The 27,370-nt window shown below is 43.9% G+C and overlaps 1 protein-coding gene across 2 annotated transcripts in view; it reads left to right on the plus strand.

The window, feature by feature from the left end:
- Nucleotides 1-27,370, plus strand: part of ARID3B (AT-rich interaction domain 3B) — a 36,471-nt gene that overhangs the window by 918 nt on the left and 8,183 nt on the right. For both annotated transcript variants that reach the window (XM_015820973.1, XM_015820974.1), the window contains exons 2-3: nucleotides 17,248-17,319; nucleotides 18,558-18,630. In XM_015820973.1, coding sequence (XP_015676459.1) covers nucleotides 17,248-17,319; nucleotides 18,558-18,630 — 145 coding nt within the window. The remainder of the gene's footprint in view (nucleotides 1-17,247; nucleotides 17,320-18,557; nucleotides 18,631-27,370) is intronic.

Genomic DNA, 27,370 nt, shown 5'->3' on the forward strand with positions numbered 1-27,370 from the left:
GAAGGTCGCCATAAAAGTGGTCACATCACCCCAGGACACTGCGACCCTCATAACTATGAACCAATTGCCCAGCGTCCAAATTTCGATCACGTGACCGTGAGGATACCACAGCGATTGTTGTGGAAAAATGGCCCTGAGTCACTTTTTTCCGTGCTGTCATTTTGAACGGTCACTAAATGAACCGTTGTAAGTCGAGGACTAGCTGTGTGCCGCTTTTCACCAAGGAGTTGGTCTCCTTGTTTTATTTTCTCAGGCAGGCCCCTGCAAGGTACAGTGGTGGCCAAAATTATGGAAATCTTATGGGAAAAGTGTGTTTTTGAAGTTTGATGGCTAATAACACCACTTTTTTTTGGGAGTAGTACCATAAAATTATATATCAATGGAAGATAATTTAATCGAGAATGTAACGCAACATATTTTGTTCAGTTATCTGTACGGTATTCTATGAAAAGGTATAGCCAAATAACCAGAAAAAGGAAGCACAACTTGCTCAGGTTGAGATCAGGTAGCTCTCTTTCATCTGATTGTAGCCAATGAGCATGAGTGTTTAGAGAGCCAATCAGGTGTCACCTTGTTTTGGCCATGAGCCAATCAGATCACAGTAGGATTCAGTTATCGATGTCATGTATTGAAGCCGAGAGGAGGACATTTGTCAGTGTGTTATGTGATCGCTATCAAGTTTTTTTGTGTTCTTTCATTTTTGTGTTCTTTCATTTAGTGAGCTTGTAAAACGTAATAAAATTAAAGTAACGGTGCAAAGAGTTGACTGGTCGCCCAGAAAGCGATGTAAAATAGTATTGTTAAGTGAACAAGGCTACAGTTATAAAGAAATTAGAAGAAAAATGGGTGGAAACCTAACCCAAAGGTGGCATTTCTACTGTACACTTTTCCCCAAAGGTTTCCACAATTTGGGCCACTACTGTAGTTGGGCCAGAAAGACATCCAGTGGAATCCTTTGGTGACGCAAAAAACAGGGTCAGAAACCTTAGTCAGCCTTTGACTGCAGCCGAGAGCCTTTGATAATGGTGAGCTCTGGGAAGTGAACCATCTCTTTCCTAAGTCCTCTCCTCTTTCCCCCCCCCCTTGCCCCCCCCTCCAGCAGCAGCTCCTTAGCACTTTTTTTTTATGAGCAGAAGCAAAAGTGAGAAACCTTTGGGGGCTCCTGACTGCCACTGTGAATTAAGCAAGGGGAAATGCGCATAGAAGAAAGGAAAAAAGAAAGAGAGAAAGAAAGAAAAGAAAGAGAGAGGAAAGAAAGAGAGAAAGGAAGGAAAGAGAGAAAGGAAGGAAAGAGAAAAAGAAAGAAGAGAAAGAAAGAAAGAAAGAAAGAAAGAAAGAAAGAAAGAAAGAAAGAAAGAAAGAAAGAAAGAAAGAGCTTTCTATTTATATAGACCCCAGGAAGCCTCTCCTGTTTTCCCTCACAAGTTTTGTTTGCAGTTCACACCCACAGCTTCAGTGCGGCCGGCCTGAGAATAACGAGTCCTTGTGCTTTCAGTGGCCGAAAGAGCCTTTGAAGTGTTGCAATTAACAAGCAGGCCGGGTGATGCAACTGGAAAGAGTATTTTGCTCCTCCTCGGTGCAATTAGGCCTTTTGGTGCACTCAATTCCGGAATCTGTGTGTGCCTTAAGTGGGTGCACCAGTCATATTTACTACCACATTTCTGAGTTGTGTACTGCCTGCACATTGCACAAAAGTTGCTGCGTGCAAAGGCCAAGGGGTATGTTGGACTCTTAACAGCAAATTTAAAGAAAAACAAAGCCACTTTTTCTGGTGCTTGAGTGCATAATTTGCATCCCCTTTGGTGGGCCGGTGGTTCCTTGCTTCTTGCGGTGTCTAGTGCTGTGGGTGACTTTTTGTTGTGGCTGTGAGGCTTCCCTTAAGTACCTAAGCCAGCATTTACTGCAGGAGTCCCCAACCCCCAGTCCATGGACCGGTACCGGGCCGCAGCATGCCAGCAACCGGGCCGCACAAACAAGCAAAACCCCATCCATCCATGGGATGCAGGCAGCACACAGAACCGGTCCCTGGTGCCCAAAAGGTTGGGGACCTCTGATTTACTGGACTATTGTTAAAAGGCTCTATTGAGAAGGCAACTGAACTGGCTTGATTAATTGATGGCAAGCCGAGGACTCTAGGAAGACTCTTTCACAGCTCCTTTTTAGAAAACCAACTGAACTGGGCTGCTGTTCCTTCTACCAATTTCCCACAGTATTTCAAGGCGCTGTTTTTTTTGTTGCGCAGTCTCTCAGATGCCGAGCACATGGAGGGACTGGCTTTTGGGAGCGGGCGCTTCAAACGTCTTTTTTGATTTTTCCAGGATAGATTTGCCCTCGCTTTGCAGTGAATGTCTTCTCTTTCGCACTCGGACTCCGGAATGCAGCCCCTGAGGAGTTGGGCTAAGCCAGTGGTGGCGAACCTATGGCACGGGTGCCAGAGGCGGCACTCAGAGCCCTCTCTGTGGGCACGCGTGCCCTCGCCCCAGTCCTAGGCCTTCAGCTGGATTTATAAAACCTTTTCGCTTTAGGCCTCCGCCGCCGTGTGCAAAAAAAAAAAAAGTGATCAATCAATCAGTCAATTTCAACTTCTCGCGGGAAAAAAAGATCTTGCAAAGTTGGAATTGATTGATTGAACTTTTTAGTTCCACCCAGTCTGCCGTTACCACCGCAGCCACACCCACCCAATGGGCCACACCCAGCCAATGGGCCACACCCACCCGGCACCCGACGATGCATAAGTGGGTTTTGGGTTGCAGTTTGGGCACTTGGTCTCTAAAAGGTTCGCCGTCACTGGGCTAAGCCCTCTGCTCTTGCTCTCTTTCAGAAATCTGTAAAAAGCCAGGCCTTTAAAAATTAATTTGATGTGCAAGGTTTTTTTTAATTCTGTACCTTTAAAACACACACACACACACATACACACACACGTTGCCTTAGAAGCAGAGGGGGACAGTTTGCTTTTAGTGACCCTTCAAAGTTATCACTGCCGGCTGAAAAAAGTGACTTACCATTTTTCACACGTTGCAGCACCTCTCATGGTCACGTGATTTACATTTGGATGCTTGGCAGCTGACTCACAGTGTCCCGGGGATCACGTGACCTTCTGACAAATCAATGGGAAAGCCAGATTCACTTTACAGCCGGGTTATTAATTTAACTGCTGCAGCGGATTCCCTTAGCAAACATAGCAGGAAAAGTCGTAAAACGGGGCCCGAACTCACTTAACAAATTTCTCACATCGACTTTGGCTCCGTGGTGGCCGTAAATTGAGGGCTCCCTGTACATTTGAAGCAAAATGGTGGCCTGCAACTCAAAGAGCTTGTGTATCGTAAAACGTCTGCGGAGGGCATTCAGATCCAGGCGGGCAGGGAGAAGGGGGGGGGTTAGAATGGAGCAGCCAGCAACATTGTGAGCATTGCCTGAATGCCACTTTCATGGAGTTAAAAGAGGATAAGTATATAGTATATAGCAGTGATGGCGAACCTTTTAGAGACCGAGTGCCCAAACTGCAACCCAAAATCCACTTATGCATCGTCGGGTGCCAGGTGGACATGGCCAATTGGGTGGGCATGGCCCATTGGCTGGGTGTGGCCAATTGGGTGGGTGTGGCCCATTGGCTGGGCGTGGCTGCAGTGGTAACGGCAGACTGGGTGGGACTAAAAAGTTCAATCAATCAATTCCAACTTTGCAAGATCTTTTTTTTTCCCCACAAGAAGTTGAAATTGACTGATTAAACCTGAGGGCTCTGAGTGCCGCCTCTGGCACCCGTGCCATAGGTTCGCCACCACTGCCCTATACCATTTTAGTCTCTTCTTAAAAACTTCCAGTGTTGGAGCACCCACAACCTCTGGAGGCAAGTTGTTCCGCTGATTGATCGTTCTAACGGTCAGGAAATTTCTCCTTGGTTCTAGGTTGCTTCTCTCCTTGGTTAGTGTGGACCACTCTCTCTCTCTCTCTCTAAATTACCTGCCACCTGTTCAGAGCACTACCTCACCTTTCCCTGGCCAGGTCTTGCAGCCAGACTAAGCCAGTGCTTCAGGCCCAAAGGCCACCCACCTCTTGTGTACTCTGCTTCAGTGCGCAGAAGAGAATGCCAGCGGATTGCAAAATATCCTTCTCGTTTTGCATGTTGGCCAGAAGCTTTGAGGGTTGAAAGCTTATTCATGTTACCGCAATTGATGTTTACGCAAGGGATATTTATACCCCACGTGTATAAATGGTGCGGGGTGGACCACGTCAGAGAAGGGCTGTGCTGAGAACAAACAGCTTCAGTCTCCATCGTCGGCTTTCTAAACCCTTTCACCGAAGGGAGGGGGGGGAAAAAAAACAGGCATACAGGTGGTCCTCGACTTAGAGCCCAAAATTTTATGTTGCTACACAAGACATTAGTTAAGTGAGTTTTGCCCCATTTTTTTTCTGCGACCATTCTTGTCACAGTTGTTAGGGGAATCGCTGCGGTTGTTAACTTAGTAACCTGGTTGTAAAATGAATCTGGCTTCCCCATTGATTTTGCTTGTCAGAAGGTCGCAAAAGCTGATCACGTGACCCCGGGGCATTATGACCGTCGTAGATAGGAACCAGCTGACAAGCATCTGAATTTTGACCATGTGACCACGGGGACGCTGGCAATGGTCGTAAGTGTGAAAAATGGTCCTAAGTCGCTTTTTCCGATGCCAATCTAACTGTGAGCAGTCACTAAATGAATTGCTGTGAGTCAAGGACTAAATACCTGGAGAAACCTACCTGTCTGAGCCATCAGGTGAAATAATCTCTTTTTCTGTGCTGTGAGAGGTGGGTTTTCTGGAAAACGTTGAAAGAAAAGTGTGACTTTCCTCCAGCAGATGAAAATTGCTTCCCTCCCTCTCCCAAACTCCTGTCCATTAAAAAAGGTTTCCAGTTGAGATTGTTTGCATCAGTCTCCATCTTACCTCTTCCGTCCAGTCCATGAAGCCATTGGGGGAACCGGGGAGGGGGGGTGTTCCTGGTTTCCAAGAATGTTTCCAGTTTAGCATTTAATGAGGAGCTTTTTCCTCAGCGGGGGTCCCCATGGCTGTTAAAAGAAAAGCCTGTGTGATGGCATGGTGTCAAATTCCACACCTAGGACACCGAAGAAGCAATTCTGGCCTAGAATCCAGATTTCTTAGTGACTTTGTTTCAAGATCCTTCTAGAAGTTAGGTTCTGCATATGCCGGAGGACTTTTTATTGCCATGTTCAAAACAAAAAAAAGTCACAGGGTAATTGAATATACCTCTGATATTCTTTATTTTTTTTTCTTCTTCTTAAAAATCAAAGAGGTGATCGGAAAGTGAAGAAAACAAGCAGCAACCTACCATATTCTGACTGTCTCCATTTTAGTTGGTTAGATAATTACGAGTCTTGTTCTGTGCTGTCGGCAAAACTATCTTCCACTTCAGAAAAAAAAATACAGATAGTCCTCCACTTAAAACAGTTATTATAATAATAATACAAAAGTTGGAAGGGACCTTGGAGATCCTCTAGTGAAGTCCAACCCCCTGCTCAGGCAGGAAACCCTATATCATTTCAGACAAAGGGCTGTCCTGTCTCTTCTTAAAAACCTCCAGTGTTGGAGCATTCACCGCTTCTGGAGGCAGGTTGTTCCACTGGTTAATTGTTCTAATTGTCAGGAAGTTTCTCCTTAGTTCCAGGTTGCTTCTCTCCTTGGTTAGTTTCCATCCGTTGCTTCTTGTCCTGCCTTCAGGTGCTTTGGAGAATAGCTTGACTCCCTCTTCTTTGGGGCAGCCCCTGAGATACTGGAAGGCTGCTATCATGTCCCCCCTTGTCCTTCTCTTCATTAAACTGGACATACCCAATTCCAGCAACCGTTCCTTTTATGTTTAGCAGTTCATTTAGTGACTGTTCGAAGTTACAACGGCACTGGAAAAAAGAGACTTATGACTGTTTTTCACACTGACGACTGTTGCAGCCTCCCTGTGATCACATGATCAAATTTCAGATGCTTGGTCACTGGCTCATTTTATGATGGTTGGAGTGTTCCAGGATCACGCGATTCCCTTTTGCGACTTTCTGGCCAGCAAAGTCAATGGGGAAGTCGGATTCCTTTACCAACCGTGTTATTAACAACTGCCGTGATTTACTTAACAACTGGGGCAACACAGGTCGTAAAATGGGGCAAAACTCCCTTAACAGCTGTCTCACCTAGCAACTTGTCGTAAGTTGAGGACTATGAGTACGCATTTTTTTTACATGTCTCTGTTGTGTTGTAAACCAGAGTTTATGTTCCTGCTTTATCACTATTACTCGTGTGTACACTGAGAGCTTCTGCACCGGAGACAAATTCCTTGTGTGTCCAACCACACTTGGCCAATAAAGAATTCTTTTGTTGTAAACCAGAGAGCTGAAATCAGTTCTTCTTATTTAATTTAAAGGAGAATCTTTGCTTGCCAGGAATTCTTCTGAGGGACATTCAGCAAAGGCATCCTCCATCCACAGTTCATTTAACTAGCTACCCCAGGATTATGGTGTCTATTAATAGGCAGGGTTGACATTGGGATGGATGTCAGTCACCCATTTTGTAAGACGAGAGAAGCAAGGTACCTATTTTTGTTCCAGGCAGCCCTCTTGTCCCTTAATGTCTGGGAAGAATTAAGTCTTTTGCCTGCCCTTTGTAATGTTCTCCTGTCAAGAGCTACTTAAATTTGCAATTTGCATCAACCCAGAATGGTGGTTTGATCTAAAAATGGCTTTCTGCCTAACGTTGTTTGAAATGGATGCATTCAGAGCTAAGAGGCGTCCTTGGTGTTTTATTTGTTTGGGTGTTTTTTTTTTTAATTTTCCTCTTCACTTCCCCTTTTTATTTATTTCTTTTTTAAAAAAAAACCCTTTTCTTTGGGGAAAAGTCAACTTAAAGCCCCCTTGAACGTTTTCGGTTAGCAAAGAGTACTCTCAAAAGGAAGGAGGCTGTTGATGCTTGTTTGCTTTGAGTTCCATTCAGGGTCCACCACAAAGTAATTAATTGTCACAACACCCTCGCCGACAAAAGAGCCAGCTCAGCTTCTGACAAGAGGGGCGGCGAGAATATTGCCAACGCAGAACAAGGAGGAAGCTTTGGCTGTCTTTCAAGAGGCTGGCAAAAAAAATCCTCAAAAGAAACACCGCGAAGTTTAGTTTCTTTTCTCCCTTTCGTCACACTTCCCAAATTCATGCAGATGTAAACCACAAATCAAAATATATCAAGAGCTCTTGATGGCTGTGGTCCAAGGAAGTAGAAATACAAATAAAAGAAATAAAAAATAAAAAAAAGTTCCATTCAGGCTGAGATTTCTTTAATATTGCTCCCTGCCTGTACAGTAGACCTCGAGTTATGAGCACCGTTGAGCCCAAAAGTTACATTGCTAAGTGAAACATTTGTTAAGTGAGTTTTGCCTCATTTTACAACTTTTCTTGCCACTGTTGCTAAGGGAATCACTGCACTTGTTAAGTCAGTAATATGATTGTTAAGTGAATCAGGCTTCCCCATTGACTTTGCTTGTCAGAAGGTCGCAAAAGGGGATTGCGTGACCCCGGGACGCTGTAACCGTCATAAGTACGAGTCAGTTGCCAATTCTGATCATGTGACCCTAGGGATGCTGTGTGAAAAACGGCCATAAGTCGCTTTTTCCAGTGCCGTCGTAACTTTGAACGATCAGTAAATGAACTGTCATAAGGCGAGGACCGCCTGTATGGTGGGTTTTTTTGCTTGCTTGTTTGAAAGGTACAAGGGAGAAATTATTTTTAGGGGTGCTAATTTGCAGAGGTGCTTGTCTTTTGGCTTAATGCAAACTCAGCCCCTTCAGAGTTGTCGGAATTCAAGATGAAGTAAGTCACGAGCATCGGAGGAGTGAGGGTCTATGTCAGACTTCCTCCACCTTGGCCACATTGTTGGCTAGGGAATTCTGGGAGTTGAAGTCCACATGTCTTGAACATTGCCAGGGTTGAAAAACACTGTCCATTACGGTAGGAATGTAGCCTTAAACAAAGATGATTAGGGGACTGGAGGCTAAAGAATATAAGGAAGGGTTGCTGGAATTGGGTATGTCTAGTTTAATGAAGAGAAGGACGAGGGGGGACAGGATAGCAGTGTTCCAGTATCTCAGGGGCTGCCCCAAAGAAGAGGGAGTCAAGCTATTCTCCAAAGCCCCTGAAGGCAGGAGAAGAAGCAAAGGATGGAAACTAATCAAGGAGAGAAGCAACCTAGAACTAAGGAGAAACTTCCTGACAGTGAGAACAATTAACCAGTGGAACAACCTGCCTCCAGAAGCGGTGAATGCTCCAACACTGGAAGGTTTTAAGAAGAGACTGGACAGCCATTTGTCCGAAATGGTATACGGTTTCCTGCCTGAGCAGGGGGTTGGACTAGATGACCTCCAAGGTCCCTTCCAACTTTATTATTATTATTATTATTATTATTATTATTATTATTATTATTATTATTATTATTATTATTATTGTTATTATTGTTATTATTATTATTAACACATTTAGAAGCTGGGGGGGAGGAATTTGCAATCCAAAACATCCATTTTTGAACTATCAAAGTAATCAGTACTCACATAAAGGGGCAGGAATTAAATTGACAAGCATTATTTCTGTTCCGTAGTTTTGGCGAAGTGTTTTGGGTTTTTTCTTTTAATCAGGACCTGGCTCACAGCAAAACCGACTGCTATAGTTGCAAAGTAATCTTGATTAAATATGCACCCTGAAAGGCCCATCCTCCCCCCCCCTCACCCTTAAAAAGTATAACACAATCTACTTCTCGAGCATTTAAAAAGCTGCCAGGAGAGGAATCTGTACTGATAAGCTTAGTGGTGTTTTTCCTCTTTTCTCAGACTGTGTTTGTTTTGAGGGGACTGACTGCCCTTTCTTTACGGGCAACTTAATCTTAGCAGAGATTTATGCCACCGGAGCTTTTTCACGGCTCCCGGTTCACTTCCAACAGTTCCTCTCCACCCACAAAAGGAATTTTGCTTGTTTCTCTAATAATCCCCAAATTGCATCTCCCACCCACTTAATTCTGCGGACTGAATTCACAGGGCTTCTCAAAACAGCTGCCCTCTTTAAGAAATAGCCAGGGTTTTTTTTGGGGGGGGGGGGTGAAATTGTGGTATAGAACCACAGCAGTACAGGTAGTCTTTGACTTACGGCCACAACGGAGCCCAAAATTTACATCGCTAAGTGAAACATGTGTTAAGTAGGTTTTGCCCAATAATAATAATAATAATAATAATAATAATAATAATAATAATAATAATAATAATAATAATAATAATAAAGTCTGGATAGTGGACGTGGCAGTGCCTGGAGGCAGCAGAATAGACGAGAAAGAACTGGAGAAGACTGTGGCAAAAGCAAGCAAGGGTAGTACCAATAGTAATAGGCGCCTTGGGTGCAATCCCAAAACAAATGGAGCACCACTGGAACACCATCGGCATTGACAAATTCGCTATTAGTCAATTGCAAAAGGCGGCCTTACTAGGAACTGCTTCCATCCTGCGACGATATCTGTAATACCATCAAACATCCACATCTGCCTATCCCAGGTCCTGGGTAAGGACTCGATAGGTAGACAAAATGCCAAATCCAGTCTGAATATCTGGCTGACTGCAATGATCAATAATGATAATAATAATAATAATAATAATAATAATAATAATAAGAAGAAGAAGAAGAAGAAGAAGAAGAAGAAGAAGAAGAAGAAGAAGAAGAAGAAGAAGAAGAAGAAGAAGAAGAAGAAGAAGAAGTAGTAGTAGTAGTAGTAGTAGTAGTAGTAGTAGTAGTAGTAGTAGTTGGAAGGACCTTGAAGGTCTTCTAGTCCAACCCCCTGCTTAGGCAGGAAACTCTATACCATTTCAGACAAATGGCTGTCCAGTCTCTTCTTAAAAACTTCCAGCATTCACCGCTTCTGGAGGCAAGTTGTTCCACTGGTTAATTGTTAATTGTTTCCGCCCTTTCCTGCCACCATTAAGAGAATCACAACTGTTCTTAGGCTAGTAACACCCATCATTAAGTGAATCTGACTTCCCCCATTAGCTTGGCTTGTCAAAAGTCACAAAATGACCTGCAACCGTGTCCTAAATACTTGCCAAGCGTCCGAATTGCGATCACATGAATTGCGATCACATGGCGGTAATGTGGAAAACAATCATAACCTGCTTTTTTCCCCCAGTGCTGTTGTAATTTTGAATCGTCGCTAAACGGACGGTTGTAATTGGAAGACTAGAAATTGAATCAGGAAGCAAGTTCTGAGCTCTCGGAGAAGAACCTTTGTGTAGAAAGTCTGTTGCACACATCAGCCTTGTTTTTTTTGTTTGTTTGTCCCCCTCCTACACACACACACACACACACACACACACAACTTTTGCAATGAGAATAAAGGGCTCCTTCCTTTGGAAAACCCTGAAAGGCATTTGATGAGATTCCCCCTCGGTCTTAAAACACCCTCTTTTCCAGAAGCAGGTCCCCAAATGATTGACAGGGTTTCTTTTGTAGAATTCCAAAATTGGAGGAGTGAGGGGGGGCTCACGATCATGTTAGGAATTTCTAGTGTTGCCCTCAAGGAAAGATTTCGACAGGCTTTTTGAAAGGGGGGGGCGGGGGGGGGGAGAGAGAGAGAGAGAGAGACTGCAATTGTTTTGGCCCTCTGAATTCCACTCTAATAAGATACTCCAGGTGGCTTGGGAGTAATCCTAAAATAGCTGCTGCTCTTAATTGCTTCTGTAAAGTCAAGCTTGCCTGCTCTGGGGAGGGGCTGACATGCTTTGATAGTTAACTGGAAGGTGCCAGCCCTTTGGGTAGAGACAAAGCTTTGGAGATGCCTGGAGGACTTAATCCCCCCCTCCCCTGTAGAACAACACCATTTCAAAATGCTTATTTGGAGTTGTCCATCCTTTAAAGCTGACTGCAGACATATCTGCGTGCCCTCACATGCCGGTTTATGACAAGCGCACGGGTGAATTCTACCCAATCTCGGTGGGAGACTCAATAGAATAAAACGCGTTCTGTATTGGAGTATCCAGTCAAAATCCCAGGAAGCCAGCAACAAATAGCTTGCAACCAGCTTGTAGCCATCTACAGCAAGGGTCCCCAACCTTTTGGGCACCAGGGACCAGTTCCGTGGAGAGAGATTTTTCCACGGACCAGAGGGTGCGTGGTTTTGTGTGCTGCCTGCATCCCGCAGATGGGGCTTTGCTTGTTTGTGCGGACCGGTTGCTGGCATGCCACGGACTTTTACTGGTCCACAGACCGGGGGTTGGGGACCCCTGATTTACAGCAAGGGTCCTCAACCCCCTGGGTTGTGGATCGGGAGCAGTCCGCAGTACGCTAGAAACTGGGCCACACAAACAAGCAAAGCACACACGGGATGCAGGCAGTGCACGAAACACACACACACACACACACACACACACACACCGGTCTGCAGAAAATCCTCTCTCCATGGAACCGGGCCCCGAGCACCCAAATGTTTGGGGGGCACTGGTCTACAGGATGAGTTGGGGGACAAAAGATTATCAAGGAACAAGATGGTGGGAGACAGAAAAGGAATTCCTTTAGTTTTAGTTTAGTTTAGTTTAGTTTAGTTTAGTTTAGTTTAGTTTAGTTTAGTTTAGTTTAGTTTAGTTTAGTTTAGTTTAGTTTAGTTTAGTTTAGTTTAGTTTAGTTTAGTTTGGGAAGAAAAAAGCTAGAATACAAAAAGATGTGTAGGAAAGAATGTCCCTGGGGGACTAAATGGATGAGGTCATTGACGGATGTTAAGAAGATATAAACTAATTCTTCTGCCAGCTTTGGAGAAGAGCAAATTCATGTAGTTCTTTCCCGCATTGGAATGGTTTAAATTGGCACTTTTTATTAAAAGTTCCCTCTGGAGGGAATGCATTCCCATTTTAAGACCTCTTTTAAGGAGAGACTGGACAAGGCTTGTCTGAAATGGTATAGGCTCTCCTGCCTGAGGAGGGGGTTAGACTAGAAGACCTCCCAAGGTCCCTTCCAACTCTGTCATTCAACTGCTTGTAGTCACACTTAAAGTGATTTGAAAATAAATGCAGTAGAGCTTCGATACAATTATTCAAAGTTACTGACTAGACAATTCCCATTTTTCCCCCCCACGGTGCAAAGCCTGCTCATTTGCCCTGGCAGAGAAAGCATTGTGAAATTGATAGGTTGTTTTTGTTTTTTTAGATTAGTTTAGATTAGATAACCTTCATTGTCATTTGTTTACTGTGTTTCCTCTATATATACACAAAATGCTAAGCCTGGTCACTTCCTTGAAGATAAAGGCAGAGTTGATTTTCCTCTTAGGAAGGCTGGTCATTGGAGAAACGTTTTTGCCCTGTTTTGAGATATAAACAGCAGCAGTGTTTATTTCCTATCATAAACATTTGAAATTTGCTACTGTGGTAAGGGCAGCACAGAGCCAGTTGCAAGGTACACACAATAAAAATAAACATTTTCCTGCGTCTTGGGCAAATTAAAAAAAACAAAACAAAACCCAGAAACGTAAATGTTAATATTGTGCGGTTTTAATAGGAGAACTTAAATCACGCTTTTGACTACACGAGGAATGGAAATGTTGTTGGGGTTTTTTTCTATCCCAGCTCCAATCGATGCAGCTTGTCTGTACCTTGTCGCTAGTTTTGTACAATCAGGTGGCTTGTGGGACTGGTCGATACCGGAAGTCCTCAAGCTGTGATCACGAATTTCTGTTGCTGAGCAAGACAGTTGTTAAGTGAGCATTGCAATCATTTCACAACCTTTCTTGCCACCGTTGTCTAATATTCAAAAGAAAAGTTTCTTAATGCCACCCCTGCAAATAGCACTAAATATCTCCCTTGTTCCATTTTCCCTCCAGTCGTGGGCAATGCTCACTGCCTTGGTTTTGTTTCTGCTGTTCTTCTGTTCCGGTGAAAGGTTAATATTTTTAGCCAGAATATCACTAGCCAGGGGTAGGCAACCTTGGCTCTTTTATGACTCATGGACTTCAACTCCCAGAATTCCTGAGCCAGCATGGCTGGTTCAGGAATTCTGGGAGTTGAAGTCCATGAGTCATAAAAGAGCCAAGATTGCCTACCCCTGCACTAGGCAAATAAGAAGCCACCTCAGACTGTATGTTATTGAATTATTGACCAACTCAGCCGCCACATTGCTTTTCAAATATTTAAATGTAAAACTAGAAAATCAATAAAATTCCCCCCCCCAAAAAAAGATACACACACATTTAAACACACCAGTAATTGCAGCTTCTAAAAATGGTACTGTGTCTTATGTGCTGTCGTTTCAGTGGTGCTTCTTTTTCCAACCAACGTGGCTCTTTGCGCTTTGGAATACCTATGGATCCTTGCCAATAACGTTTTTTTTCTTTTATTACTTAAAAAAACAGTAGGAAGATGCCTTAAGGATTTAAACAGAAAGCTACAAGGGGTCTAATAATAAATCATAAAAAACGTATTCTTATATTTTGAAGTGCTTATTGTTATTGTTACAAGGAATCTTTGCAATTTCCATTTAGATTTTTGCAGAAGAAGCGATCAATAAAACAATGGAGTGGGTGGGGAAACTGAATTTATCAATATTTAAGTCACATCTCTACTAATAAAATAATGGACTGTGGGGGGAAAAAAGCCACTTCAGAGAGAAGAGGGGCAGAAGAATCCAAAAACAGACGAAAAAAAGTCCTTCCAGTCCAAAAGTCCTGTCATAATATAAACCTTATCAAAACAACATTAGCTTAACAACTCTACAGGTAATCCTCGACGTACGACCACAGTCGAGCCCAGAATTTTACGTTGCTAAGTGAGACATTTGTGAAGTGAGTTTTGCCCCATTTTACGACTTTTCTTGCCCCGGTTGTTAACTGAATCATTGCAGTTGTTCAATTAGTGACCTGGTTGTTAAGTGAATCCCCCGTTGACTTTGCTTGTCAGAAGGTTGCAAAAGGGGATCATCACATGACCCCGGGACACTGCGACTGTCATAAATATGAGTCAGTTGCCAAGCGTCTGAATTTGGATCATGTGACCACAGGATGGTGCGGTGGCCATAAGTGTGAAAAGCGGCCGTAGGTCACTTTTTTCAGTGTCGCCGTAACTTCGGACGGTCTCTAAACAAAGTGTTGTAAGTCGAGGACTACTTGTGCCTGTATCAGGATGCTAACTTGCATTTTGGGATGCCGGTTGGCCGGTATTGTGAGTGGCTAGTTTAGTTGTGTGGAGAACCTTTAGCTGTCCTGCTTGTCAAGACGAGATTTGTATCTGTAGCTGTTTCTGAAGTTGGCTCAAGAGAGGCAACAGCTGCAACAAAACAGCTGACACAACACAAGCAGTCATAATCCTCCATTAAATATATTTCGGCTGATGGGCCTCACTGGATAATTGACTTTTCAGCCGGAATTGCTGGCTCAAATAAAACCAGCAGGCTTTAAGGCAACCTGTGCCATTCAAAAGATTGGTGTGTGTGTGTGTGTGTGTGTGTGAGTCAGTCAGTCAGTCATGCTGCCCATCCCCGAGCTATTCATCTTGTTAATTCAGTGTGTGTGTCAGTGCCAGATGACACTAAACTGTGGGCATTAAAGTGGCTCTAATTAAAAACTGTTTTTGTTTGGAAACCCCTCCCTGCATTCAGTGGCTTTTCATCTGATTTAAGATCCTGTGTGCTTACCAGCAGATGGTGGGTCACACACATCCCCTGGCATTTGACCTTATTGGTTTCGCTTTTTGCCTGTTGCCCGGGCATTTTTGCATTGCAATGTTTGCAGTTGGGAGGGCTGTAGTAGTCATCCTTCCATTCCCACAATCGTTAGAAAGTCAGGACTACTCTTCCATAGCCTCCTGGTGTGACCACTGCTTGGGCTGTGACAGAAATCCCTGGGAGAGTTTTGCCTCTTAAATTAGTAGTTCTCAACCTGTGGTCCACGAATCCCTGGGGCCATACGTCGTCACAGGAGGTCCGTGAAGGCTCGAACAAAATGTTATAATTTAAATCTTAAATCTTGGGGGTCTGTGGCCATGGTCTGTGGCCACAAAAAATATTTAAAGGAGGTCTGTGCTGAAGAAAAGGTTGTCTTAAAGTAGAGGTGGGGAACCATAGCCCCTTTATGACTTGTGGGCTTCAAGAATTGTGGGAGTTGAAGTCCACAAGTCATAAAAGGGCCATCGTTCTCCACCCCTATTTTAAACCCATGAGGTCCAGGATTCATGTTCCCATAACAGTTGACTGTGTTCAACTTCTTACAGTCTGAGGGGTCCTTGGTGCTCTCTGAACTTGATGGTTTTCTTGCAGGCATTTCATTAGTCAAACTAGGCAACATCATTTGTACTAACACTCATGATGTTACCTAATCAGGTAATGAAATGTCTGCAAGAAAACAACCAAGCTTAGAGAGCACCAACGACCTTTCATTTCAGCCTTGAGCTACAAATATTCTCCTTTATTGGTTCTCACAGTCTGTCTTGCCTACAGAGAAGAATGAGTAGGAACAAAAAAAATGCCATTTCTTGAGCCTTTCTGCAGCCAGTAGCAAAGGACTTACATCAGCAAGGTGCTCTGGTGAACCAAGATTGTTTCTTGAATAGCTGGCTTGCTTCACATGTTAAGTTGATGCTACCATGTTTTCATTGAAAATGCTAAGTCCAAATCCAACAAACCGTGTTATGGCAGAGCTTGATATGGGAGTCCACCATCGATCTGATATTGTATTAATGGCATTCTCCAGAAGTTTTGAATCTGCAGAATTTCCCAGAATTTCCACTGATTGGCCTGTTGGACAAGAATTGCATGCCCAGTAGGGAAAGTTGCCTTATAGCATGAGAAGTTGCGAAAATGTGGGAATTGGGTTCATTTACTAAAGGGGAGAAGAAAAATAAAAAAAAGGAATTGGAACTTTTGTACCAATATATGCAAATGAAACCATCCTTTGACATCTGACATCATGCAAAGTACTCTTCTATAAATCACTGCCCATCTTTGAGGAAAAGCTGGTTAGTTCCAGTTTTATACCGGCTCAGGTGGGTTGTAACAATTAACCGATTCCTGTTTCTTAACTTAAATGTTTCCTCTGTTGGGAGTGACCCACTGGTGTTCTTACCTGCTCTTTCGACCCAAAGATGCTTTTCAAAAAAAAAAAAAGGCAGCTACATTTAGGCAAGAAAAACCAAATGCACAGGTATAATATATAGGAGGTACGTTGCTCAATAGTAGTAACTGTGAGAGGGATCTCGGAGTCCTAGTGGACAATCACTTGAATATGAGCCAGCCGTGTGCTGCAGCTGCCAAAAAGGCCAACACAGTGCTAGGCTGCATTAACAGAGGGATAGGATCAAGATTACGTAAAGTGTTAATACCACTTTACAATGCCTTGGTAAGGCCACACTTGGAATACTGCCTCCAGTTTTGGTCACCAGGATGTAAAAAAGATTTTGAGACTCTAGAAAGAGTACAGAGAAGAGCAACAAAGATGATTAGGGGACTGGAGGCCAAAGCATATAAGGAAAGGCTGCTGGAATTGGGTATGTCTAGTTTAATGAAGAGAAGGACGAGGGGGGACACGATAGCAGTCTTCCAATATCTCAGGGGCTGCCCCAAAGAAGAGGGAGTCAAGCTATTCTCCAAAACGCCTGAAGGCAGGACAAGAAGCAACGGATGGAAACTAACCAAGGAGAGAAGCAACCTAGAACTAAGGAGAAACTTCCTGACAGAACAATTAACCAGTGGAACAACCTGCCTCCAGAAGTGGTGAGTGTTCCAACACTGGAGGTTTTTAGGAAGAGACTGGACAGCCATTTGTCTGAAATGGTGTGGGGTTTCCTGTCTGAGCAGGGGGTTGGACCAGATGACCTCCAAGGTCCCTTCCAACTTTATTATTGTTGTTGTTGTTGTTGTTGTTGTTATTATTATTATTACTACTACTATTATTATTACTGTTGTTGTTGTTGTTATTATTATTATTATTATTATTATTATTATTATTAAATAGCTGGACTTTCTTGGTATTTTTTTCCCCTGAAAACGTTTCGCTTCTCACCCAAGAAGCCTCTTCAGTTCTGAATGAACGGTCAATTAGAACTGAAGGAATTTCTTGGATGGAGAAGCGAAACATTTTCAGGGGGGAAAAACCCCAAGAAAGTCTAGTTGCCTTTTGAAAAGCACCTTTTGGGGACCGCCATGACCTGGATGATGGAGCATCTCCATCAATGCCCGCTCTTTTCTTTTAATAGCTGTCTGCTTTTGGTTTTCTTCCTCTTCAGAACGGGAACCTAACTTGGAGCGAAGAAGCCGACAGTAGCAGAGGAAGAGAGATATCTCGGGATTTTGCCAAGGTCAGTGCAACAACTTAGCTTGGATTGTCCGGTTGCATCCAGGGTGGAAGCTATCGCCAAAACTCTACTGCCTGGGATGGCTCTGCTACCTGGAGGGGGTTTGAAAAAAAGAGCTTTCAAACAGTTGTTGTTGTTAATTGCGAAGTCGTGTCCGACCCATCGCGACCCCATGGACAACGTTCCTCCAGGCCTTCCTGTCCTCTACCATCTTCTGGAGTCCATTTAAGTTCACGCCTCCTGCTTCAGGGACTCCATCCAGCCACCTTGTTCTCTGTCGTCCCCTTCTTCTCTTGCCCTCCATCTTTCCCAGCATTAGGCCCTTCTCCAGTGAGTCCTTCCTTCTCATTAGGTGGCCAAAGTACTTGAGTTTCAACTTCAGGATCTGGCCTTCTAAAGAGCAGTCGGGGTTGATCTCTTCTAGGACTGACTGGTTTGAACGCCTTGCAGTCCAGGGGACTCACAGGAGTCTTCTCCAGCACCAGAGTTCAAAGTACTATGTAACAAAGTAACATGAGCCTTTCGCCAATTTGTTAGGAGGAGGCTTGGATTCCTTCCAAATCAGCTTCCATAGATCTCTTGATCTGGCTGGGCTGATCATCCCTTATCTAGCTTTCTTGGGTTGTAATTTTTAGTACCTCTTAACGATGTCCAGGCTTCAAATCCACAGTGATTTATTTAGCAAGCGTTGTGGTGGTGGTGGAGCCATTGATCTGGATATCTTTGCTAGCTTTTTTGTCAGATTGTTTGGGAAAGTGTTTCTCAACCTTGCCCACTTTAAAATGCAGGGACTTCAACTCCCACAATTCTGGCTGGGCTGGGCTGGGGAATTCTGGGAGTTGAAGTCTTCGCGTCTTAAAGTGGGGCAAGGTTGAGAAATGCTGGTTTAGGACATTTGTTTTCTTTATAGCCACCACCTTCTTCAATCCTCACCTCCATTTCAGAAAATTGATACCTGCTGCAACGTTAGCCTCCAAGGACCTGGTTTCTAGATCCATATTATCCGTGCCTGGAATGCAAACTACCTGTGTCGCCAGCCTGATTTTTTTTTTCTTTTTACACCCGAGGCTGCATTAAACAGGAGCTTCAAATCTTTTTCTGCTGGTTTTTTTTTGGGGGGGGGGGAGGAAACTTCCAATCTGAGTTGAGTTGTGCCTTTCTACCCACTGAACATGGCTCTGAAATCTTGTTTTCCTTTCTACGCCCAGCCCGAGTTAAATTGTGCTTGCTTTATTCCACAGTTGTATGAATTGGATAGTGACCCCGAACGGAAGAAGTTCCTGGACGATCTCTTCATTTTTATGCACAAGAGGGGTGAGTGCATAAGGGGGGAAACAAACATGTGGCTGCTTGTTCTGTATGCTGGAATTAGAAACCTGTGGGAAAGCAAATTTGTGAGGTGGGAGGGAAAATGACTCAGGACTTTTTCTTCCAAGAATATAAGGTAGCACATTTTATTGGATAATAGGTCATAAGGATGCCGTTTGTTCCATCTTCCTCAATATCCAGCTCGGGGTTATTGAAATATTATTGAGCAGTAAAATGGGTGTCGCTTACTAGAACAAAAATATAAATCTTTATCTTTAAATTGTCCAAAGTTTGGCAGGAAAAAGCAGCAAACGGGGAACAGGAATGATCAACTGCAATGATTCCTATTTGACTTGCAATTCAGGCTAAATGAGAAGAATTGTGCAGAATCAGACCAGAAGCTCTGGCTCCGAGTTCTGTTCTCACAGTGGCCAAGAAGATGACAATAGGAAGCTGACTAGCAGGCTATGCCTGCAGAAATCTTCCTTTTCTCTCTCTTACACACACACACACACACACAGAGAGAGAGAGAGAGAGAGAGAGAGAGAGAGAGAGAGAGAGAGAGAGAGAGAGAGATGTGTTCCCCAACAACTGATTTTGAGAAGCTGGTACCTCTAAAACGGGAGGCTATACCTGTCTGTCATGATTAGTAGCCATAGATAGCCTTCTCCCACAACCTGATATACAGAATAACAGAGTTGGAAGGGACCTTGGAGGTCTTCTAGTCCAACCCCCTGATTGATCAGGAAACCCTCTACCATTTCAGGCAAATGGCTGTCCAATCTCTTCTTAACCTCCAGGGATGGAGCACCCACAATTTCTGGAGGCAAGCTGAATTCCACTGATTAATTGTTCTCACTGTCAGGAAATTTCTCCTTAGTTCTAGTTTGGTTTTCTCCTTGATTAGTTTTTCCTTCTTGTCCTTCCTTCCTTTTCCAGCTTTAGGAGTTGGTGGTCCTTGCAGCCTCTTGTGGCAGTGATTCTACTCTAGGCTGAGTTTTTCCAATCTGATGCAATATTTCATTTTGTTTCTTCTTTCAGGTTTCATTCTTCATTGGGGTTTTTTTTCAGACTACTTTATCTTAATTACCTGGGTAACTGATCTTTATTATTAACTGGTTTATTTAACAAGCACCATGTCAGCTTCATGCCCATAAAATCCAACTGGCTTGGTGACCTGATCTATGCGGGTTTTTTTCAACAGCAATATGGAAATTGCTTTCCATTGCTCTATTTTGGGATGGTTTTCAATTTTCCAGTCCAGCTGACAGCGTCAGAATTTCGAAGTGGTCCTATTCAAGGACTAAGAAGTCCTGATCCTTCTTAGGGTCCAGGCATCAAATGTGAAAGATTGTCCTTGATAGAAACATTGCCACAATCGGATCAATTTTAAGTCCCGTCAAAGGCTGAACACAAAGCATTAAGGTTGTGAAGTCAGCTGAGATGTGTTTGAATGGCCTGCCTATCTGTCTTTCAAACTCAACTGTCTTTGAACTATAAATGGATTTTTAAAAATCAATCCAGTGTCCTTGATTGTTAAACCAATCTTCAGGAGAGAGAAAGCTTTGATGTATCTGGAATGCTCATATACGAGCTACTTTTATCCTAAAAAGAAACTCTTTGTGGCATTTATGCTTTTACTTTGGTAGGGTGCTTCCTTGTGGTAACTCACAAGACCCAAGAAAAAGACAAAATTATTTCTACTTAATATAGGTAGGAATGCTTACTCTTGATTTTTTGAAGATCCATTTGAAGAATGTTTGCATATTTTTATTTTTGACTTACGTTGCCTATAAATAATTTGTGGAGTGGTTTATTCTCTTGACGTTGCCATAGAAATATGTCAGTTGTTGCAGGTTGGCATATTTGACAATAAAAAGAGAATATGGAAGAACCAAAATCACTGTAGAGTTCTGCAGTTGAGGTTCTGGACATGTTAATTATAGAGTGACAGATGGATAGATCGTGGTTTCTTTCCCAAACAAATCTCCATGATGGTTAGGGTTAAAACTAATAGCACAGTAAACTCGGAAACCACAAAACCATCTAACTTTTGAGCAGTGGCATAAAATAGCTCATTCCAGTTTCAACTGACAAGCTATTTACTTCCCTAACTGTGGTCTTGAGTAGATGACAACATTTAGGAGACCAGGAAAAACTTTAAGGCAGTGTTTCTCAACCCTGCCAATTTTAAGGCATGTGGACTTCAACTCCCAGAATTCCACAGCCAGCAATGCCTTAAAATTGTCAAGGTTGAGAAACACTGCTTTAAGGCCTAAGAGTTCCCATTTGTCTGAGGCAATAGCTCTTAACAATTATGGTTGAGAAGCCGATGAAAAATTAATACAGTTGTGACAAAAGAACCGTTATCTCTCTCTTGCTCCAGTTTTCCAAATGCTCAACGCCCTTCAAATTCAGGCATTTTGTGCAGCCCCAATTGAGGGATTTAGGTTTTTCAACTTTTCTATTAAATACACTGGCTTTCTCTTCTATTTTCTATTGGAGATATAGCCATCTGCTTTTTTTTTTTCTTCCCCAGAAATCTCTTAATAGAAAGAGGTTGGCTGGGTGAAAAACTGAAGCTGGTAGAGACCGCTGACATTTGCAGATTCTGCAACTCCAGTGCTGCAAACTCATGAACGATTGCGTGGTCATGAAAAACGGTTTTGCTCCTTTAAGGACCTCTCTTTGTGAAAATCACACACACAGAGACCCAAAAGCTTCAGATTGCATCACTTTGCTGCTGCTGCTGCTCAAGGTTGTAGGTGACCTCAGTTTTCCCAGATGGCTTGTTCTTCCTACATTTGATGGGTCTCTCCATAGAAGGCTCTTTGTGAGGCTGGCCAAATGGCTTCCTGCTGTTGTGTATCTTATCTGCTTCTTTTCAGATGTGGAAAAACTCTTAATATTGCTAACTGCCGGGGCTGGGGGCGGTTTTATCTCCAGCCAGCAGTGGTGGCACTAATCAAAGTATCTGGCAAGTAGCCTTACTTACTAAGACCTCCCCAGTTGTTTTAAGTTTGCTGCCTTCCCATTTGCCTTCTAGCTAGTTACAAGCATTTGAGCTTATCCACTCGTGAGCCTCTCCGCCTTTGATGCAGCAGGAGAACAGGAGCGTTCCTCTCCTGTCCCAAAAGTGCTTTTTTTCACGAGGCAACTGGGCTTTCTTGTTTTTCTTGGAAGACGTTTCGCTTCTCCTCCAAGAAGCTTCTTCAGCTCTGGCTGGATGGTGGGGAATGGAAGAAGCTTCTCGGAGGAGGAGCAAAATGTCTTCAAAGAAAAACAAGGAAGTCCAGTTGCCTCGTGAAAAAGCACCTTTGGGTTAACTGTGACCTGGATGACGGAGAATCTCCATAGACCAGGGGTCTTCAAACTTGGCCCTTTGATGACTGGTGGACTTCAACTCCCAGAATTCCTCAGCCAGGCACGTGTGCCTGGCTGAAGAATTCTGGGAGTTGAAGTCCACCAGTCATCAAAGGGCCAAGTTTGAAGACCCCTGGTCTTGATCAATCAATGCATGTTGCAAAAAGGTTCCGATTTGTGGTTGTGGCTGCAGTTTGAGCCTCTCTTTTTTTTTTTAACTACTCCACTCTTGGTTTCCCCAAATTCACTGAAAGGGAATCCAGTTTTCTACAGACGGAGGCAGGTATGAAATAACAGTAAAAATATTTTTCTTTCTGCTTTTTTAAAATTGAAGATGTCTCCCCATGCAACGGTATTCCCTGAATTAACTTGGAGATGAGCCTAGACCAGGGGTCTTCAAACTTGGCCCTTTTACGACTTGTGGACTTCAACTCCCAGAATTCCTCAGCCAGCGTGCCTGGCTGAGGAATTCTGGGAGTTGAAATCCACAAGTCATAAAAGGGCCAAGTTTGAAGACCCCTGCCATGGACATTCCTGTCCTGGTTAGCAGGATACAAGATGCCCGTCAAGCGGACGCTGTCAGGACTAACACACTCGGCTGAGCTTAGTCGGTTCGGTTTTAATTTAGAATGTTTAGGCTGGTCTTGATTTAGAATATTTAGAATATTGTACGGGTGTGGCCAGTTATGGTTTGTAAGTCATGGCACAGGTAGTCCTTGAATTACAACAGTTCATTTAGTGACCGTTCAAAGTTACAGCGCCACTGGAAAAAAGCAACATTTTTCACCCTTATAGAGCCTTGCAGCATCCCCAGAGTCACGCAATCATGAAATTCAGACGCTTGGAAACTGACTCACCTTTACGACGGCTGCAAGGTCCATGGGGTCCCCCTTTTACGACCTTCCGACGGGAAACCAGACTCTCTTAACAACCGTGTGACTAAGTTAACCACTGCGGTGATTCGTTTAACGGCTGTGGCAAGCAAGGTCGTAAAATGGGGCAAAGCTCACTTTTAAAAAATGACTCGCTTAGCGAGGGAAATTTTGGGCTCCCTTCGTGGCCGTAAGTTGAGGACTACACTCGTATGGCTTTGTGTGCTCTTTAAGGCCAAAATCTTNGCAGGAGGGTTAGCAGCCATATTGGGGGGGGGGCAGGTGTCTGTTAAGGCTGCCTTCAACTTGGCAACTGGGCTCCGAAATAGCTGTGATCTGTCAGTCTGGCCCTCTTTGTTGGGGGGGGGGAGCCGAACTCCATGGCGTTTCCATAGGTGTCGATTAAACTGGGGCTCCTGTCAAATAAGGCATGATTGATTGCTTCCCTGCTCCTGCTTTGATAAGCAGGCCTGATGGTCTGCAGGCGTGTGAAGTCAGGTAACTGAGCGCTGCTGCCTCCGGAGGTGCAAATACCCGCTGTGGAAATGGTCAGGATGGTGGTGGGGGGGAAGTGGAGTACGGTAAATTAAGCTGGCCGTCCCGGGAAGTGGGAGGGTTTTGCCTTACTTGTTTTTAAATAAAATTGAAGGGCAGAGCTGGTGTGCTTTCATGTGAACAGAGAACCTAATGGCCGGCAACATTTCTTCATGACTGGTGCCTTCTAATGTCTTCCTTCCTTCCTTCCTTCCTTCCTTCCTTCCTTCCTTCCTTCCTTCCTTCCTTCCTTCCTTCCTTCTTCCTATTCCCATCTTCCTTCCTTCCCCATCTTCCTCCCATTCCCATCTTCCTTCCTTCCTTCCTTCCTCACATTCCCATCTTCCTTCCCTCTTCCCATCTTCCTTCTTTCCATTCCCATCTTCCTGCCTGCCTGCCTGCCTGCCTGCCTGCCTGCCTGCCTGCCTGCCTGCCTGCCTGCCTGCCTTCTTCCCATCTTCCTTCTTTCCATTCCCATCTTCCTGCCTTCCTTCCGTCCTTCCTGGAGAGAAGCAACCTGGAACTAAGGAGAGATTTCCTGACAGTTAGAACAATTAACCAGTGGAACAACCTGCCTCCAGAAGCTGTGAATGCTCCAACACTGGAGGTTTTTAGGAAGAGACTGGACAGCCATTTGTCTGAAATGGTGTAGGGTTTCCTGCCTGAGCAGGGGGTTGGACTAGATGACCTCCAAGGTCCCTTCCAACTTTATTATTATTATTATTAAGTTGTGGACACTCCATCACCGGAAGTTTTTAAGAAGAGACTGGACAGCCGTTTATCTAAAACGGTATAGGGTCTCCTGCTTGAGCAGGGGGTTGGACTAGAAGACCTCCAAGGTCCCTTCCAACTCTGTTATTCTGTTCTGTCTCACTGGGTTGGCGGCTTTACACTAGAAAAGTTTGGCTTTGTGGCCCTCAGTCCTTTCATATCTGTCTCTGTTTTTATTAACTCCATTCACCATGCACAAACATAGTTGGGGAGAAATTGGGGGGAAACTACCTTAGGAAAGAAGGTTTAGGGCAGGGGTAGGCAACCTCGGCTCTTTTATGACTCATGGACTTCAACTCCCAGCATTCCTGAGTCAGCTATGCTGACTCAGGAATTCTGGGAGTTGAAGTCCATGAGTCATAAAAGAGCCGAGGTTGCCTACCCCTGGTTTAGGGTGATGCAAAAAATGAACGGCAGATATTCCGGATCTTTCGATTAGATTTGTCTTCAATAGCCTGATTGAATTTGACGGGGACTGTTATTCAACTACTGATAAAGATTTCTAGTCGGTGAATGCTGAGCTAATATTGATGGGGCGCCCCAGGTTTTCAACAATTTGAAAAAGTGTTTTTTTTCTTTTAACTACTTTTACTTTAACCAAAGGATGTCGTTTTAGTTATTTTAGATTTTTTTTTTTTATGGAGAGAAAGAACACACGATTCCAGGTTGCAAAACTTGAGGATTTCTTTGTTAAAAAGCTGCTTTCTTTTGAAGTCTTTGGGCGACTGTTGTTTTGGTGGCTAAACCTGGTCTGATTCTGATTTACCCACATAGCTTGGGATCGGGTGGCAGTAGGGCCCGAGGGGAGGGGCAGGCCCAGCAGTGGAATCGGGAGCTCCAGATTACATCCCAGGGCAGAGCAGGGGCTGACCTCTCTCCGCTAACAAAGATGGGGACTTTTGCAGAGTTGCAGACTCACGGTCCCTGCTGCAGGCTTGGAATGGGAAAGAGAGAAAGAGAGGCTGGAAAATACAGTAATAATAATAAAAAAAAAGAAGGCCCCTGTATCAAACGGCAACAAGTCTTATTATGCCTTTGCTGCGGTCGGTGACCTTTCCCTCTGGAATTCTCCCCTCTGACCCACAGATCATTAATCCCCACCCTGCCAGATGACAGTCATCCATCATGAGCCCTGACAAGCCTGGCAGCCAGCTGTGAAAAGATCGGGCCTGGCCTCCTTCCATCCCAAGATACTCATTTTTCAGCTTTCCCGTTTCAGCACCAGGGGCTTCCAGGAACAACTCATCACCAGCCCCTTCTGGGGGGGGGGGCTGGCTCTGGAAGGGGAGGTGGGGGGGAGGGCACCCAATACGAGACCTTTCCACACTTACTGGGTGTGTGTGTGTTTATTTCTCCTCACCTTTGCTTGTGAAAGGCTCTCGAGGGTGCAGACCTCCCCAGAATGGGAAGGCAAACCGTCTTCCCCCCCCCACTCTTTTCTCGCTGAGTCCTATTTTAAAATAAAAAAGGAGAGAGGATAGGAACATATTTTATTCTGTTCTTCAGATAATCTCTCCGTTGGCTTGAGTTAAAAAAAACTTAAATGGGCTGTCCAAGTTGGATTTTTTATTATTATTATTATTATTATTATTATTATTATTATTATTATTATTATTATTACTATTACTACTACTACTATTGTTGATCATTGCACAGTCAGCCAGATTGTTCAGACTGGATTTGGCATTTTTTCTACCTATTGAGTCCTTACCAAGGACCTGGGATAGGCAGATGTGGATGTTTGATGGTTATTATTACTACTACTACTACTACTACTACTACTACTACTACTACTACTACTACTACTATTATTATTATTATTATTATTATTATTATTATTATTATTATTATTATTATTATTATTATTATTATAGCATTTTGAACAGCAGCACAAAAATTGTCCATTAGGGAGGATGACGTTGTTCTTGGTAAGCCTGAAAGCTCAGGCGTCCTGGTTGAGCTTCTCTTGGCAGGTGGCTTGTAGAGAAGCATTTGCAAACTGTTTGGGACCCTGATGGATAGACTTTTGTGCTTTGCGGGTTAGAAAATGCAGGTCGTTTTAAAAAGGTGGCTCTTTAAAATTAAGAGCCAGGGTGGTGCAGTGGTTGGAATGCAGTATTACAGGCTAACTCTGCCCACAGCCAGGATTTCAATCTTGGACCGGCTCAAGGTTGACTCAGCCTTCCGTCCTTCCGAGGTCGGTCAAATGAGAACCCAGATTGTTGGGGGCAAATATGCTGACTCTGTAAACCACTTATAGAAGGCTGTAAAGCACTGTGAAGCAGTATATAAGTCTAAGTGCTATTCCTTCCTTCCTTCTGCTTAGAATGCAGTATTACAGGCTAACTCTGCCCACAGCCAGGAGTTCGATCCTGGACCGGCTCAAGGTCGCCTCAGCCTTCCGTCCTTCCGAGGTCGGTCAAATGAAGACCCAGATTATTGGAGGGCAATAGGCCTGACTCTGTAAACTGCTTAGAGAGGGCCGTAAAGCACTATGAAGTGGTATATAAGTGCTATTTCTATTGCTTTTTGTAGCATCTCTAGAGGCCACATTGCATCCTTTAGGTGTGCCAGCCACCAACTCCTGTAATTGACTTCCATCTAGAGACCACCATCATCATTTTGGCGATCATTCAAGAACAGAATCCTGGCTTGATTCACCCATAAATAAGCCATAATTAATCTGTAGCCAGCTTGACCTTCTAGGCCTTCTCAAAAGCCAACATCAATGTCCATCATATATGGCAAGGGTTCCCCTTTCCAAGTTGGGCGCCCTATATCTGGCCTTGTGAACATCCTCTGGGACAGGCAGGGACATCCCACACCAAGCTCAAAACCAATCTTCCAATTACGATTTACTCAGTAATTTCAGCATCAAGCCAACCACCACAGTGTGTGAATTTTTAATCAGCAAACCTTCTACTAGAGGCTACGCGCAAGAACAGCAGCTCTGAAGCATTTGTTCCTAACCCAGAGACGTGTTAACCTGTCAAGCTTTTAGACATTAAAAGTGGTAGAACACTCCATCAATATTTTCTGCTTTGGACCTTGAGCCCAAGTTACAGGAAATCTGTTTTATGGGCAACTTCTCTTAAGTTTGGAGATTTCTCACCCTTTCCGGTCAAGCTGGCTCTTATCTGTGATCTTCCCCCTGTGGCATTTCCTATTTTTCTTTGCAGTGTGTGTCTTCAGGATTTCACTGGCTA

Source organism: Protobothrops mucrosquamatus, unplaced genomic scaffold, assembly GCF_001527695.2.
Source record: "Protobothrops mucrosquamatus isolate PMUCROS unplaced genomic scaffold, P.Mucros_1.0 scaffold1225, whole genome shotgun sequence".
Lineage (NCBI taxonomy): Eukaryota > Metazoa > Chordata > Lepidosauria > Squamata > Viperidae > Protobothrops > Protobothrops mucrosquamatus.